Source organism: Taeniopygia guttata, chromosome 2, assembly GCF_048771995.1.
Source record: "Taeniopygia guttata chromosome 2, bTaeGut7.mat, whole genome shotgun sequence".
NCBI lineage: Eukaryota > Metazoa > Chordata > Aves > Passeriformes > Estrildidae > Taeniopygia > Taeniopygia guttata.
Genome location: NC_133026.1, coordinates 97745400 through 97760079, shown reverse-complemented (window position 1 = coordinate 97760079; position 14680 = coordinate 97745400). Strand labels below are relative to the sequence as shown.

At 35.3% G+C, this 14680-nt stretch overlaps 1 protein-coding gene across 2 annotated transcripts in view; it reads right to left on the bottom strand.

Moving 5' to 3' along the window:
* Positions 1 to 14680, bottom strand: part of CDH19 (cadherin 19) — a 112306-nt gene that overhangs the window by 36329 nt on the left and 61297 nt on the right. For both annotated transcript variants that reach the window (XM_002191397.6, XM_030265930.4), the window contains exon 2: positions 172 to 398. In XM_002191397.6, coding sequence (XP_002191433.5) covers positions 172 to 369 — 198 coding nt within the window. In that variant the 5' untranslated portion in view covers positions 370 to 398. The remainder of the gene's footprint in view (positions 1 to 171; positions 399 to 14680) is intronic.

Genomic DNA, 14680 nt, shown 5'->3' with positions numbered 1-14680 from the left:
GGAAAGGAGAGATGTAGTACTGCCTTATTAGAGCTTCCTGATCTCCTCTTTCTATGTTTCTTGCTATTTCCACATCACTGGAGATATTTGGCCTTCCAAGTCAGGGTAGAAGCTGCTACTCAGCATGCTAAATCTACCCTTGTACTGTCCTTGAATCATTACTTATCATACCTGTCCGATATACACAGGATCTGGTGAAATCTGTTCCTCAGTTACAAAAAGAGGTTCCCACAGCCAGCTACGTTTCACTCTTCGAACTGGTGTGAAAGACTGAACTGTGTTTTGAGCGCTGGAGTTCTGAGTGCTGAGAGAACAAGGCCAAAGTTGAACCAGCATCACCATGAGACGTAGCAATACAGAGGAATTCATGCTGAACCGTTCTTTCAATCAGTCCTAATCTGTGAAAGAGGAAAAAAAAAATAGAAAAATCTTTGACAAAGCATTGCTTTTGTCTTTCTACTTCTATATATTGATTCTGTGCTAATGTAAGAGGTGATTTGTAGTGTTAAAAATCTCCTCCTCTCCCCAACAGTAAAGAGCTGAAATGAAGTCTGCTTCTTATTAAAATTTTAATAAGAATTTTTCAAAAGACCTTTCAGAGTCTCTAACATGAAAGTCAAGTGCTTAACTGTTCTTTATGAATATCCTACACGGGGATATTTTATGCAAAAAAAAAAAAAGAAAAAAAAAAGAAAACAATCCTTCAATTAATTCATCTTTCAAATTAAGCCGGATAATTGTATTGTGTAGCCTAGGAATAATTTGATTGGAATAATTGTGTGTTTCTGCTTAGACAGGGCTCATTTTGAGCTGCAGTCACAAAACTGCCTGAAGGGTGAATATCTAGTCTTCGTAGCCCTGATGTCTGACAGCTCAAACAGTGGTGCAGATATTTTTTTAACCTCTTCTTACCCACTTTCCCAGCTCAGAAAAATGCCTGCAAGAATGTTAAAGGTGATAGGGTACCATGAAGAAGCAGCAAAAATTTACAATTTTCTCCTTCCCAGCTAAACGGTTACACGGAAAAGGCAGAGTGTTTAATGAATTCTTTGCCTGTGCCTTTTTCACAGATGATGCACCACGGGGTTCCCACAGCCCTGAGCTGGAGGACCATGACTGCAACAATGATCAACTCCCAGTTCTTTAAGATTCTGAAATTGTGCAGAAGCTGCTGCTCCAGCTGGATCCCTAAAAATCTGTAGGGCCTGATGGGATTCATCTGAGAATCCTCAAAGAGCTGGTGATGTCATTCAAAACATCTCTCAATGGTTTTTGAGTGGTCTTGGGAAACCAGAGGAGATCCCAGCTGACCAGAAGCTGGTGAATGTTCTCTCATTTTTCAAGAACAGCATGAATGAGAACCCCAGATACTACAGGATTGTCAGTCTCATTTCAGTACCTTATCAAGTTATTCAAGAGAATGTAATTTTGGGAGGTGTTGAAAAACATCTGGAAGACAACACAGTAATTGGTCACAACCAGCATGGCTTTATGATAGGGAAGTACTACTTATCAAATCTGATTTCCTTCTATGACATGGTATCTCACCTAATTGATCAGTGGAAGCCTGTTGATGTAATCTTTCTGGATTTCAGCAAAGCTTTCAATACTTTCTTTCACAGGATCCTTCTAGACAAAATTTTTAGCACACAGCTGGATAAACACAGCATGGGTTGATGTTGGCTGAGCAACTTGCTCATGTGTTGGGCACAATGTTACAGTGAATGGGGTGACATCAAACCGGGAATCGGTCACTAGCGGTATTACACAGGTCTCCATGCTAAGCCCTGTATTCTTCAACATCTTTATGACTTTCATGCAGAACTGTAAGTAATACTAAGCAATGGGAGGAGCCTTTGAAGGCAGTCAGACCTTGCAGAAAAAACTAAAAAAAATCAGGGGACTAGGCAATCACCAATTGTATGAGCTTCAACAAGGGAAAGTGCACCTGGGTTGAGGAAATCCTGGATGTACCTACTGACTGGGGAATGAGATGCTGGAAAGCAGTGCCACAGGAAGGGATCCAGGAGTCCTGGTCATTGGTAAATTGTACCTGAGCCAGCAGTGCCCTGGCAGCCAGGACGGCCAGTGCTGTACTAGGGAGCCTCAGGAACAGCATGGCCAACTGGGCAAGAGAGGGGATTGTCGTGCTCTGCTCTGCAGTGGTGCAGCCTCACATTGAATATTGCGTACAGTTTTGGGTGCCACAATATAGGAAAGACATTAATCTGCTTGAGAGCATCTGAAAAAGAGCCACGAGGATGGTGAAGGGGCTTGAGAGGAAGCTGTATGAGCAGAGACTGAGGTCACTTGACCTGTTCAGCCTGGAGAAGAGGATACTCAGAAGAGACCTCATTGAAGTTACAACTTCCTTGTGAGGGGAAGAGGAGGGGCAGACACTGATCTTTTCTTTGTAGTGACTAGTGACAGTTTCCAAGGGAATAGCCTGAAATTGTGTCAGGGGAGGCTTAGGTTGGATATTAGGAAAAGGCTTTTCACCTAGAGAGTGTTTGAAGACTGCAGCAGGCTCCCCAGTGAAGTGGTTAGAGCACCAAGCCCATAGACAGGATTCAAGAAGCATTTTGATGATGATTTTGGGTATGTGGTGTTACTCTTGGGATGGTCCTATGCAGCACTAAAAGTCGGACTCAGTGATTTTTGTGGGTCCCTTCCAACTCAACATAATTTGTCTTAACAGATTTACCACCTCTAACATTATTTTCTCGAATTAAACTGACAAAGGACAAATGTATCTTAAAAGCTGTATCTTTCTGTAGCTAGTTTCATTTCTACTATGTATACTTTCAGAAAATGAAGGTTTTTCACAAACTGTAAGCTATTACTGACTTTTCGGTGATTTTTGGCACAATGAAGGAAATTTTAAATATAATTCTATGCTCAGTTAAGAATTATATTTATATAATTCTAGAAATATTTAGAATTATATTTAAATAATATACATAAATAATATATTTAAATATCTAGAATTATATTTAAAATTCTTATTCTTTTGCCTTATTCTGTGAGGCAAAAAGAAAAATTTTGAAAATACCTGCCCATTTGGTAATGGAATTAGCCATTCTTTTCAAGGCTTTAGCATTGAAGAATAGTATTTCCTATGAAGAACAAGTCTGGTTTATAAATTTGTGATGCACCAGTAGTTTGAAAAACACACTGAAAAAAAATTAGATTAATTTATCTTAGACATGAAAAATCCATGGCTTATAGCTGTTCAGGATAAAATATGAATCTATGTATTTTAAATTCATTATTTAAGTATTAATTATTTAAATACCCATACTTATCCAAAGGGAAATGCCATAATTGCTAAAAAAACCCCAGACAGATAATACAGAAAACTATTTCTTTCCTTACAGCAACTTTATATGATGTTGGACAACAGTTTGTTAAAATGTAATCTGCAGCGATGGATAAGAGAGAGGAGTTCTAAAAGTCAAATAGAAGCACAGAGACTAAAGTGTACATTCCAATTTCTTCACATTTTATGGTTTTTGACTGTGAAGCTGCAACAAAGTAAGACAAGATTTGAATAGAAAGAATGTGACTTGGGTACCCTGCTTTTGCAGTTTCCTGTAGAAAACTTATTTTCCCATGGCTGCAAGAATAATATTTGTGACATGGAATAAAGTCCATAAAAGCCCAACATGGCTCTGAAATTAGGTTGAGTGAGGTTTAGAAGGCCTAAAGACCTTGGACAGTCTCTATGCTATGGATGTACTCGATGCTGAGCAGTAATCGGCACACAAAGTAACCTTGAAAAGGAGCATTCATTTCATTTCAGCACATTGCGAAGGACAGACTACTCAAACAACAAAGGCTGAACAGTCAAGGAGACCTTTCTGAGGAACCACAGAAAAATGTATTTCAATCCCTGTTTATATCTGAAGAGAGGTGTTTAGTCTCGGCAATAGCAACTACTTCTGGCTAGGATTATTTTTTGTTGTTTTGGATGTTTTCCTGGCATTTTCTGCATTATTCAACAAAATATCTCAGGGCTGTGGGGCACTACTTCATGCAGAGTGAATGTCATAAAAACAGTCATTATCAAATTTGTCTGAAGACACTGTGTATTGACAACAACATAATGAGGGTGCAGAATATGGCTATACTGGTCTGCTGCTTGTCATCTTCTTGCAATGTACTCAGCAGTTGCATATGAACAGCATAAAGCATGCAATTAATGTTTTGGAGCATTTTGGTGTCTCCTTTTTACTAATTTATGTTAAGATCCCGTGTTACATGGAGTTAAGCATCCCGTCCTGGACAATTTGGAACAAGTAAATATTTTTAGATTCTCATAGACTGCACACACTGTTAGTGTATAAGAAGACTAACCTGAAAATTCAGATGGTAGGTGAATTCCTTTAAAAACAAATTTATTTAATGGAATTGAGATCTATATGAATATATGATTTTCTCTCCTCTGCTATAGCAAGCATTCTAAATTTGCCTTTACTTTCAGGACCTTTCAAGGCCTATTTGCTTCTGATCTTCCTACTCATTTGGCATCGAGACACCGCCTCCAGCTTCTGGCCAGCATGTGTTGCCATTATTTATAGTCCAATTTTAGTCCTTGTGAAAAACCACTTTCTTTCTCTTCCACTGATTGTAGCTCAGTCTCAGAAGTCAGTTTAATAAAATTTCCAGAAAGTAGTTTCTTATTCCCTCATCATTTTCTGTCTATTCTTTAAAAATCCAAACTTCAGTATTACCTACTTAAAAGAAAAAATAAATATAAAAAGGCTCACACTGTTTAAGATGATTCTGTGCTGAGACTGCTGCCTATCACTTTGTCTAGTATTGCCTCATTATTCCCTTTTATTTTCCTGTCTTTCCCTATCCGTCAGTTGTCTGTTGTTTTACACTCATTTGCTATCGTCTTTGTAAATGTAATGACCTTGTACTCTGTGTTATAATTATAGTATGCAGCAGAAGGGAGGATTAGTAAAAGCACTAAGCTTTTATTATATGCACTAATAGATAATTTTTAATAGAATCATTTCTCATTGAAAAAAAAAAAAAAAAAGACAAATATATTTTCAGAGCTGTGCAAATGATCTATCACAAAAAATTTCCCAAGAGAAAGAAAGGAATGGAAACCATTGTTCTGCTCCTGTCCTTTTGGAAGTATGTCTCCAGTTTTTCTCATATGCAGTGAGTTGCAATAATAAAGTCTGATAATAAGAACAGAGTAATGAGAATATCTATTGCAGCTGTAATAAGTGTGCTTCAGCTTTTAAAGCTTATATACTAGCATCTTCCTTTCATACCCAAGGAAAACCACAAACTCCCTGTAGACTAGAAACAGATTTACATTCTTGGAACAAAGTTGATGAGTCCTTTCGAAAGTTTGTTTTGGAATCTTCAACAAGTGACATCTTGTCTCCATTTGAAACTGGATGTTATTTTAGGTGTGCTGGTAGTTTGACTTGGTTCTGAGTTCCCTTTGTTTCAATTTTTATTTTCAATTATGATTGTGTAATTACATTATAAAATAATACATGCTACTGCCTAGCATTGCAAGAAAAACAGTAAAAAGAAGCAGAGGTCTAAAAAAGACTACTTCTGGGATACAGTAAAGTTATATATTTGTTGGTGGAGAAAATAAAAGACTAAAGCTGGAGACTAACAGCTTTCTAAAGCATTAGAAAAAAAAAAAATCCAAAGAGCAGGTTAGAGTGCAGGTGGTGAAAAATTCTGCCCCAGTTCTCTAAGTTGAAGAATAAGGAACAACAAGCTTAATGTTGTAACAAACATCCCATAATTTGATATAAATAAAGCCTTTTAGTTGGAAGGTAGCAAAACACTGAAATAGGGTAACAAGGGATATGGTAGATATTCCTAAGTAGAGACCATTAGGACCATCTCCTATACATGTTTGGTGCTACAATTTTGAAACTGACTCCTGAGAAGAACAAATCTCTCCGTCCTTGAATGTAGTCAGCCAAAAAAATGTTCAAAATTCAGACTGAAATACATAATACATTCCTTTTGTGGAATTTGGTGCTCTCTTTGCTAGATTTAATAACGTCAAGCAAACAACAAGAGGACTAATTCATGTAAGCCAATCTAATTCATTAATATGCAGCTTCTAAAACATTTCTTATCTCAAGAACAGCCTTAACATGGTGTTGTTTCAGTTGCATGTTCTGCTTTATGCCTTGGTGTTGTCATGATGGTAGTGAAATTTGTTTCCCTTGTATGTTGCTATCTTTAATTTTCACTTAATAGGATAAAGAAGAAAGGGTATGTGCAACTAACCCCTACAGATTACCATGTTATAAAAAGCTTAAAGGAATAAAAAACTTCATATTTCTTCTCTACAGACTTGTCCTTTTGTTCTATGTCTACTGTCTATTTATCCCAATTGCATTTAATGTGGTTGAATACTGATGATCCTAGTGCTCTATATTCTTTCCAGAAAACACTAGATATGGACTTATTTTCATTGACTAGTTTAGGTCTTGCACAATATGTCTTTGATACCTAGACTATATTACTTCTGCAATTCTCAGAGAATCAGTAATACTTAATATATATATCAACTATTTTAATTAATGCATATATTTTGCGGGTTCACTTGTTTGCTTTTTGGGTTTCTAATCTCTACATAACAATGATAAAATATTCTGGCGTGTGTAAAATACTGGGCTTAATTCTATTCTTGCTACTTCTCACCATTGTTGAATTTCAGATAGAGTAGAATAATAATTTTTACAGGTTTGGTGTGTTAAACCTCTGCCTTATCTTTTTCATGTATCTAATCTGTGATTTGGTCTTTTGCAATCAGTACCAAGATGTTTTTTAAAATAAGTTTTCAATTCTTCTCGTATTTTTACTATTTTATTTGGAGACATTAGAATAAGGCATACTAAACTCCTTAGGAATAAATATGGTACACCTAACTCCATAACTAATTATGCTGGAAGTCACTAGCTACTTAAGTTGAGAGGTGTTTTCTTTAATGCACATCTTGACATGACATTTGACCAAATTATGTTGACTAGTAGTGCATATTAACACAGTATGGCTGCATGTGTCTCCACCAGTCACCCAGAACTTCACTTACATGGAGAGCAATTACTTAAATATTATTAATATATTTAAATTTCACTTCGTTCTAATTGGCACATTATTTTCTTGATTTTGAAAATATACCATTGTGTCTTTAAGGAAGGCCTTCAAACTATTATATAGAATTAGTAGTGTAATTATCTGTCAGATATACATGGACAAAATAGCTTAGAGAAAGGAATTTTTTACTTGATTAGTGCCTTTAAGGCTGTGTATTTTAATCAGTGTAGAACAGACTCACTAGAAATCATGTCATTTTTAATGTTTTATATATATTAACAGAGTATACTAACACATCCCCCATATTTTACTACAATATCTGTTCCACTGTACAAAAAGCCCAAATGCCATTTTGGATGACAAAACCCTGAGCCTTCAAAGCATGACAAACAGTAGCTAAATTTCTGTCTCTACTAGATATTCAAAACATCTTTTTCAGTGTATCTATTTCTCAAAATCCTATGTCTTCCATTAAAAACTTATGGCAACTCTAGGCAAATGTAGCAGATTTGTTCAAAATGAGGGGAAGGGGGGGCTGAGGTGAAGGATGAGATTTCCTGCAGTGAGTAACAAAAATGAGAGATAGATCTGTTATTTGTTAAGCTCACAAATCAAAGGGGAATATACAGAGGGTGTGGTGACACACTCCATATTCTGCAATGTCATTCTTCAGTATCATTGGTGGCTCTCATTTCCTTAGTGGAAAACTCTTAATATTAATCACCAATAGACATGAGTAAACCAATGTTGAGAAACAAGTCTAATTCAAGTTGGTGACTATCGGTAGTATTTTTTTCCATTTTAACTATGGCATATAAAACTAGCTTTGCAGTACCTATTTCCTAATGACCATGAGCATACACGATGATGTAACAAGTCTCTTGCATTTTTCAAGTCTGCTCCACCAGTATTTTTAGAACCAATTAATTGATTGCTGACCTGTACCTTTGCTGAAGATATATGTAGCTGGAACCAGCTCAATATTTCTATGTGTGGTGCAACATTATTGTGTTTGGCTTAGGGGCTTACTGCCACTCACTGCTGTGATCCTGTGAACAAAGATTCTCATGAATCTCTGAAACACATGATTATGAAAACACAAAATCATTATTTTATTTTCTGTTATCATTCATTCGTATAACATAGAGCTGGAAGCACAGCCTCAAACATTTCAGAAGGCAGGAGACCCAAGTCTTGTCATTTAAATTTTTTTGAGATCCTTTAGAAAGAACCTGGAAAAGATGTCTCAACCCACCTAAAAATCTCTAGGTACAAAGAAAGTCACCCACACCATTCCCACCAGCAAAATAGAATGTGTGTGTGGGCAGGACTCTGTCAGACAGCTTTTGCTCTACAAAGGTGGCCTCTTACAGTGCTGATGAAGGCAGACACTGCATAGGGACTGAGACAGAGACAAGCCAATGTTTCTGTAAACTTCCTCCGGCAGTGTTTGTTTTACTGTTTTTAAGATAATATTAAAATTAAATATGCAACATCAGAAAGTAATAAAGTAATTATTTGGAGTCTACTGACATCCCGCAAAGGAACCAGCAGGTATCATCAAGAACGTCAAACTGACACACACACAGATGCAATTAAACCTTTGAGATTGCTTCCTCGTTGACGTGGCACCTTGTGTTCTACTGAAAGCATGGCTTTTCCATGTTATTAACTGAGGTATGAAGTTATTTGATGAATAGTTCCATAGACAAGACACAGAGATATTCCTACTTCACTTTCTTCATGGAGAAGAAAAATGAAGCAGGAGGAATATCCGTGTCTCATTTCTAAACATCAGTAAATTAATGATTACATTTTGTTCTTTTTCAGGGACTTTCTGCTATACAGCTAAATGCTGCTTCAGTCCAGATGCTTCATAGCTAAAGAAAAATTGAAAAGCTTACCTTAGAACTCAACTTTATGAAAAATTATGTTCATTCTCTGTATTAATTCAATAGCTTCATCATATAAAAATTGATCTGGTAAATAGATGCTGAGAGGTTAAAAGATCCAGTTATGCCAGTACACGTGATTGTGGTATACCGCACTGTCTACACTAAAAATAAGCAAGCATTTAATTTTAATTGTAGCTTTCCTTAACTAGAACAATGATTTATTTCTAAGATAGTCTGCACTATAGAAAATGACTATTAATCCCATGTATTGTAGCATAAATATTTTGCTGTTTTAAAAAGACTAACACATATACACAGTAAAAACAGAAATTCTTGCCTTCTGGCATTTGCTTTTTATTGTAGGCAAGTAGCAAATCCAATTACAAGATGTTTGATTCACTGGGCAAATCCTACTGGAACATTTTTGGCTCTGCAGGATACCACTCAATACTGAAGAACCACTTGTCAGCATAATGATGTAAAGGACCGCATTCTGTGATTCACACTTGAATTTGTTTGCCAAATGATTTTCAGGATAGCACTTCACAAAATGCTCCAAAACTCTCTGTAGGATTTAGGTTATTTTAATCTCTTTAATTCATAATTATTCTTTGCATACATTTAAGCTAATAGTGCAGTGAACGCACCTTTTCCATGGTTTTGGAGATTTAATTCCACTAAATATGAGATAAAAAGAAGCTTTGATATTTAATTTAAGAGGATGCTTTTTACTAGAATTTGACTTAACTTCTGGGTTTGGTTTTAGAGTTAGTTTTCCATATAAGATGAGGCAAATCAGAAACACCCTGAAATTAAATCATCCAGTATATGCAAATGTAAAACCAGAATACTTATATTTGAGGAAAACTATCAGGTTGCGTATGTAAAGGAAATAAATATTGGAGACAGCAGTTCCTTTCAAGCAGTTTAGGAAACCATATATTTACTTAAAAAAAATAAAAGAAAAGAAATAAAGAAAGGAAAAAAAAATTTAAACATTTTTTGTTAACTTAATTTGTTCTCTGTTTATTGATAAAACATATAAGGTAAATAGAGGAAAGAACAATTACTTTTAATGGCATGTAGAGTGTTCATTATAAGCTAGAAATTCTGCTCAGACATGTAATCCAGGTACTAAACTTAAAGGTGTAATTTAAATTCATGGACAGAAAAAGTCTGTCCACCACCACTGTGGAAGTCAGTTGGAAAAATGCTGAAAGAATGCACCTTCCTCAGAGAGTCTGTAGTTGCATCAGATAGAAAAGGGTAGAATTTGCCTGGTTTTTGAAAGAGACAACACATTGAAAGGTATGCATATTTTTCAGAATTGTGAGAAAGAGAGATAAAAAATATCTAACTGACAAAATTCCTAAAAATAGAATATATTTCCTTGTCTTTTTATTCTCTTAATCTAGTGCTCTGTTGATGAATCTTCCCTTATCTCCTGCAATGAAAGATAAGGGAGATCCTCCATTTCTGTTTTGCTTAGATCTCAGTGATCTGAAGCTTGTCTCTCCCTTACCTCTGATTTCAATATTTCACTGTTCTACTTTACTACCAAGAATGCATCTTTTCTTCACTCTTTCTCTTCACTCTTTCAATTACATTGAAGGCCAATATCCTTTTCTAACCTCTAATATATCAAAAATATTTTAATTCAATAAATTCCTTATTTCATTCAATTAAATGCTGTAAGCATTTTAAAGCTCTGAGTTAGTCAGAACATTATAGGAACAGAGCATTTTGTCATCCAGGCAACACAAAAGGTGTTGTACAATAAGTTTCATAGAAAAATATTTCAAAAAGGATTTATTTTCTTTTCTGTCATGTTTCAAGGTGTGGAATAAAAGTTTTCAGATAGAGTCCAACAAAGTCCATCAGATTTCAAAACTGCTTTTTTTTTTAATGAAATAATATTTTATTAGTCATAAATATAGAAAATTGTGAAAATGGAACGAAGTTTCAAGCTATTGATATTACATGCTCTAAAAATTCTGTTACTAAAAGCTATTCTTAAAGGTTATAAGTAAATTTAGATATTTCTGACATAGCATCAAGATATACTACTAGGCTAATCAAAAAAAAAACATTTAAGTTCCCTGGGATTTCACTCTCCATAGTCAAGTTGCCTTGTGATATCTCAGCATAATTTTTATCCGTTACTTGCATGCTCACCCACAGAATTTTTCTTACTACCTTGCTACTCATGCAAATCTTCCTATAAAAAGGGGGCAAAATAGCCCTTAAAATGAGTCAAAATAGGATATCTTTGGATATTATTATTAATTATTAATTCCTTTTGGCTGAAAATCCACTAATAAGGAAGTAATAAACATCACTAGAGTATGTGTTGAAATTTGCCTTTTGAAAAGTCATTGTTCAGGTTTCACTCTGGTTTTGGGTGAGTTCTGTAAGGTATCAATGTAGGAAAGAACCGTTGAAACATTTCTGCTATTATTTTGTGCCTTGAACACCCACATATGCTGTCTTTTCAACACACTTTTATCACAGGTCCTTAAATTCTGGTCATTCTTCAAGTTTTTACTTGTTTCAGAGGGGTAAAGACAAAAAAAAAAAAAGAAAATAAATTTGTGATAGCCATGGCAAATTGGATTAAAAATTCCAAATGGCTAAAGACTTCAGAATAACCCTCAAAACTCGGATGATGTTAATTCAGTTAATTGTTATCGTTAGTTGTCAAGATTACTTAGGTTCTGGGCTAGTGTTCTTGATAGAAGAAAGCCTGATGCTGAGATCTCCTTGAATCTGGAAAAAATATTGGGTTTTATTTCTCCTTTTTTTTTTTTTGTTCTGTTTTTTAAAACTTTTCAATAATTTCTTTCCTTTTACAACTGCTTTTTATCTTACTAAAACATAATTCTTCTTCTTTCTAGGCTACATTGTTGACTCCTTTCTCACTAAGAAGCTGAGGCACTGAATGTTCCACCCCAATTTTTTCCCTTCTTCATTTAAAAACATTTCCTGTTTGCACCTCAGATTAATGAATTACCTATTCACCTGTCACTTCTGTCCCTGCTGTAGGTCATCTTCAATAACAATTATTGCATCTTTTTCCCTCTTTATAATCTTTGTGTGTCATTTTCCCCTTGTTACCTGTGTGACCCTCTGTTGCTTTTCTGCTCAATGTTATCTCTCAAACAGACCTCTCCGTGCAGATTTCTTTTGATACATTACTTCATAGAAGCCTATTATAAAAAATTATATTGTTGAGCCAAAGTCCCTGTGTGCCATTCAGAGGGTAATTTTGCCAATTTTAAGAGCTCTTACATACTTTGTAGCCTTAGCTTTTGTATCGCCAACTGAGAAGGTATCCTATGGACTTTATGTATTATCAGAGTATTGAAATGCACAATCAGACTCAACATTTTTACATTTCATCACCTACTTTTTCTTTCAATTTAAGAAGCTTCTTAAGCCAAGAAGCGAGTGGAGGAGACAGGTAGAAACAGAAGGAAAGTAATTCCTGTCTAGGATGACTTTAATAGAGTAGGAATCACGGTGAATGGTAATTGACAAGAAGTGAGATACTGGAAGAGTGAGATGTTTGAAACGCAAGACCTCATTCTCACACAGTGATTAGGCAAGAGAGGAGCCATACATGGACTAAGACCTGCATCAGAAAGGGACACCAAGTGCATTGAGCTGGGGGATTTTCAGTACACAGGAGACACTGAGAGGACAATTTCCCTCCTGGTCAGTACACAGCTCTGTTGAGCAGGGCTTTGGAAAAGACCAGACAAATCCTTTGCATGTTCCAGTTTTCTCTGCAGTTCTAAAAACCCTGCTAAGCTGAAATCCGTAGATATGTCCAGCATAGCTCAACTGAAGTAATTCAGAAATATTGCTTATGGGATAGTTTTTTTGTCTGGTGATCTGATATATTTATCATTTGTTGAAATTCAATGAAAGAAACACATGTCTGGGAGAAATCAGCAGAGCACTCTGTTATGTATGAAATACTCTCAGTTGTTTCAAAAAAACCAATAAAGGCTGGTGCTGGTGCTGTGACATCAGTGAGGTGCACTGTGTGGTCAAGTAGTGTCTCCAGAACAAAGGAGATAAGAGAAAGGATTAAGAAAACTATAAAAATTATTGTTATCAGACCTTGATAATGAAGTGGCCCAAGACATTTTACCTCAAGAAGTTGTGCAGTAAAGAAAGGAGCAGGGATTGTGGAAAAGATAATCTGAGAAGATTTCAAAGAGCCATGAAGTGCTGTATTGACATGTAGGAGGCAAAAGGTTTGGGAGTTGAATTAAGTTGCAAATTTGTTCAAAAATTATGCATGTTAAAGGAAGCTAACAGCTTCAGGATAAGAATGAGTAAAGGTGAAATATTAATTTCCTGAGAAAAAGTTCTGGATAAAGAAACAAAGTAATAATGTAGATTTTTTTTTTTTTTTTTACGTTAGAAATGTAAACATTAAAAAAAAACCTCAAAAAACTGAAAACAAAACCAAAACCTGGGAAACCTACCAATACCAAACTAAATGCAATTTAAAAATATATTAAGAGTAAAATTGACTTTATACAACTAATTTCATATCATTATCTCTATTGATTTTCTTAAGTAGAAGAGACTGTATAATAACCAATTATTCACCTTGGAAACTTGCCCGTTAAAATTAGACTTATGGTTCTAAGTTGGCAAAATATGACCAGGACTATTTCTGCCATGACAGTTACCGCTTTTTATTGGTAACTTTTATATGACTCTGTAAATTAAAACAGCAATTCATGGAGAAGACCAGAAAGAAAAAGCATGGATTGGAATTTGTATCTCTCACTGATTTAATTACTAGGTTTGTGAGACACATGGGGGAATTTCCTCTGGGAAATAATGTTTTAATAAAATCTCAAGACAGGAGATAGGACACCTCTTCATCAATGAACACATGTATTTCTTAAAAGAGATGTGCAAGGCTTTGGGTACTTCTTTTAAAGTTAATCCCTTCACAGAGATGCATGGAAATAAGTATTGAAGAAATAATGCTTCAGGGTTCATTAATGAGTGGATACTTTTCAAGCCTCTTGAAAACCATTCCTTGGCCTTGGACATGGGCATCAACATTCCTGCTTTGTAGAGTTTTCCTTTCCTTCATCAGGCTATGGAGCTTTATTTGGTTCCTGTGAAGCCAATTAGATAACTTCAATGCATATGAATGTATGAAGATGCATGAACTTTCAGAGACATCATGATTCACTAAATCATAATTTGCCCCCAAAATAAGTTCTTATAAAAGAAATTACTGTAATAGGTTTTTATGGAAAGCTCACTATTTTAAAGCAACTTCATCTACATAATTTTCCTTCTTTCAGAAACCTGTCTGAGTTTCTGACTTTAATTCATTGCCAGCCAACAGAAACTGGGAAGTCCATGAAGTTGCCATAGTAACTCAATGGACAAAGACATAATTCCCTAGTTTATATAAGACAGAACTCATATCCTGCAGGTAGTAATGGGATTAAATTATTTAGGTCTAAAAATTCAATGGATTATGTATATTTAATAAATAAGTGTCAGTTCCTTATTTAGTGAAAAATGAGCTTTGTGTGCCCCATGCTGTCTCAAAAGTATTTGTGTGTGGGCTAGTGAGCCAATCAAAAAGCCAAGTGGCATGAAAAGGAAGAGGAACCTGGATGTGGTGAAAGTAGTTTTTTCCATGTTAA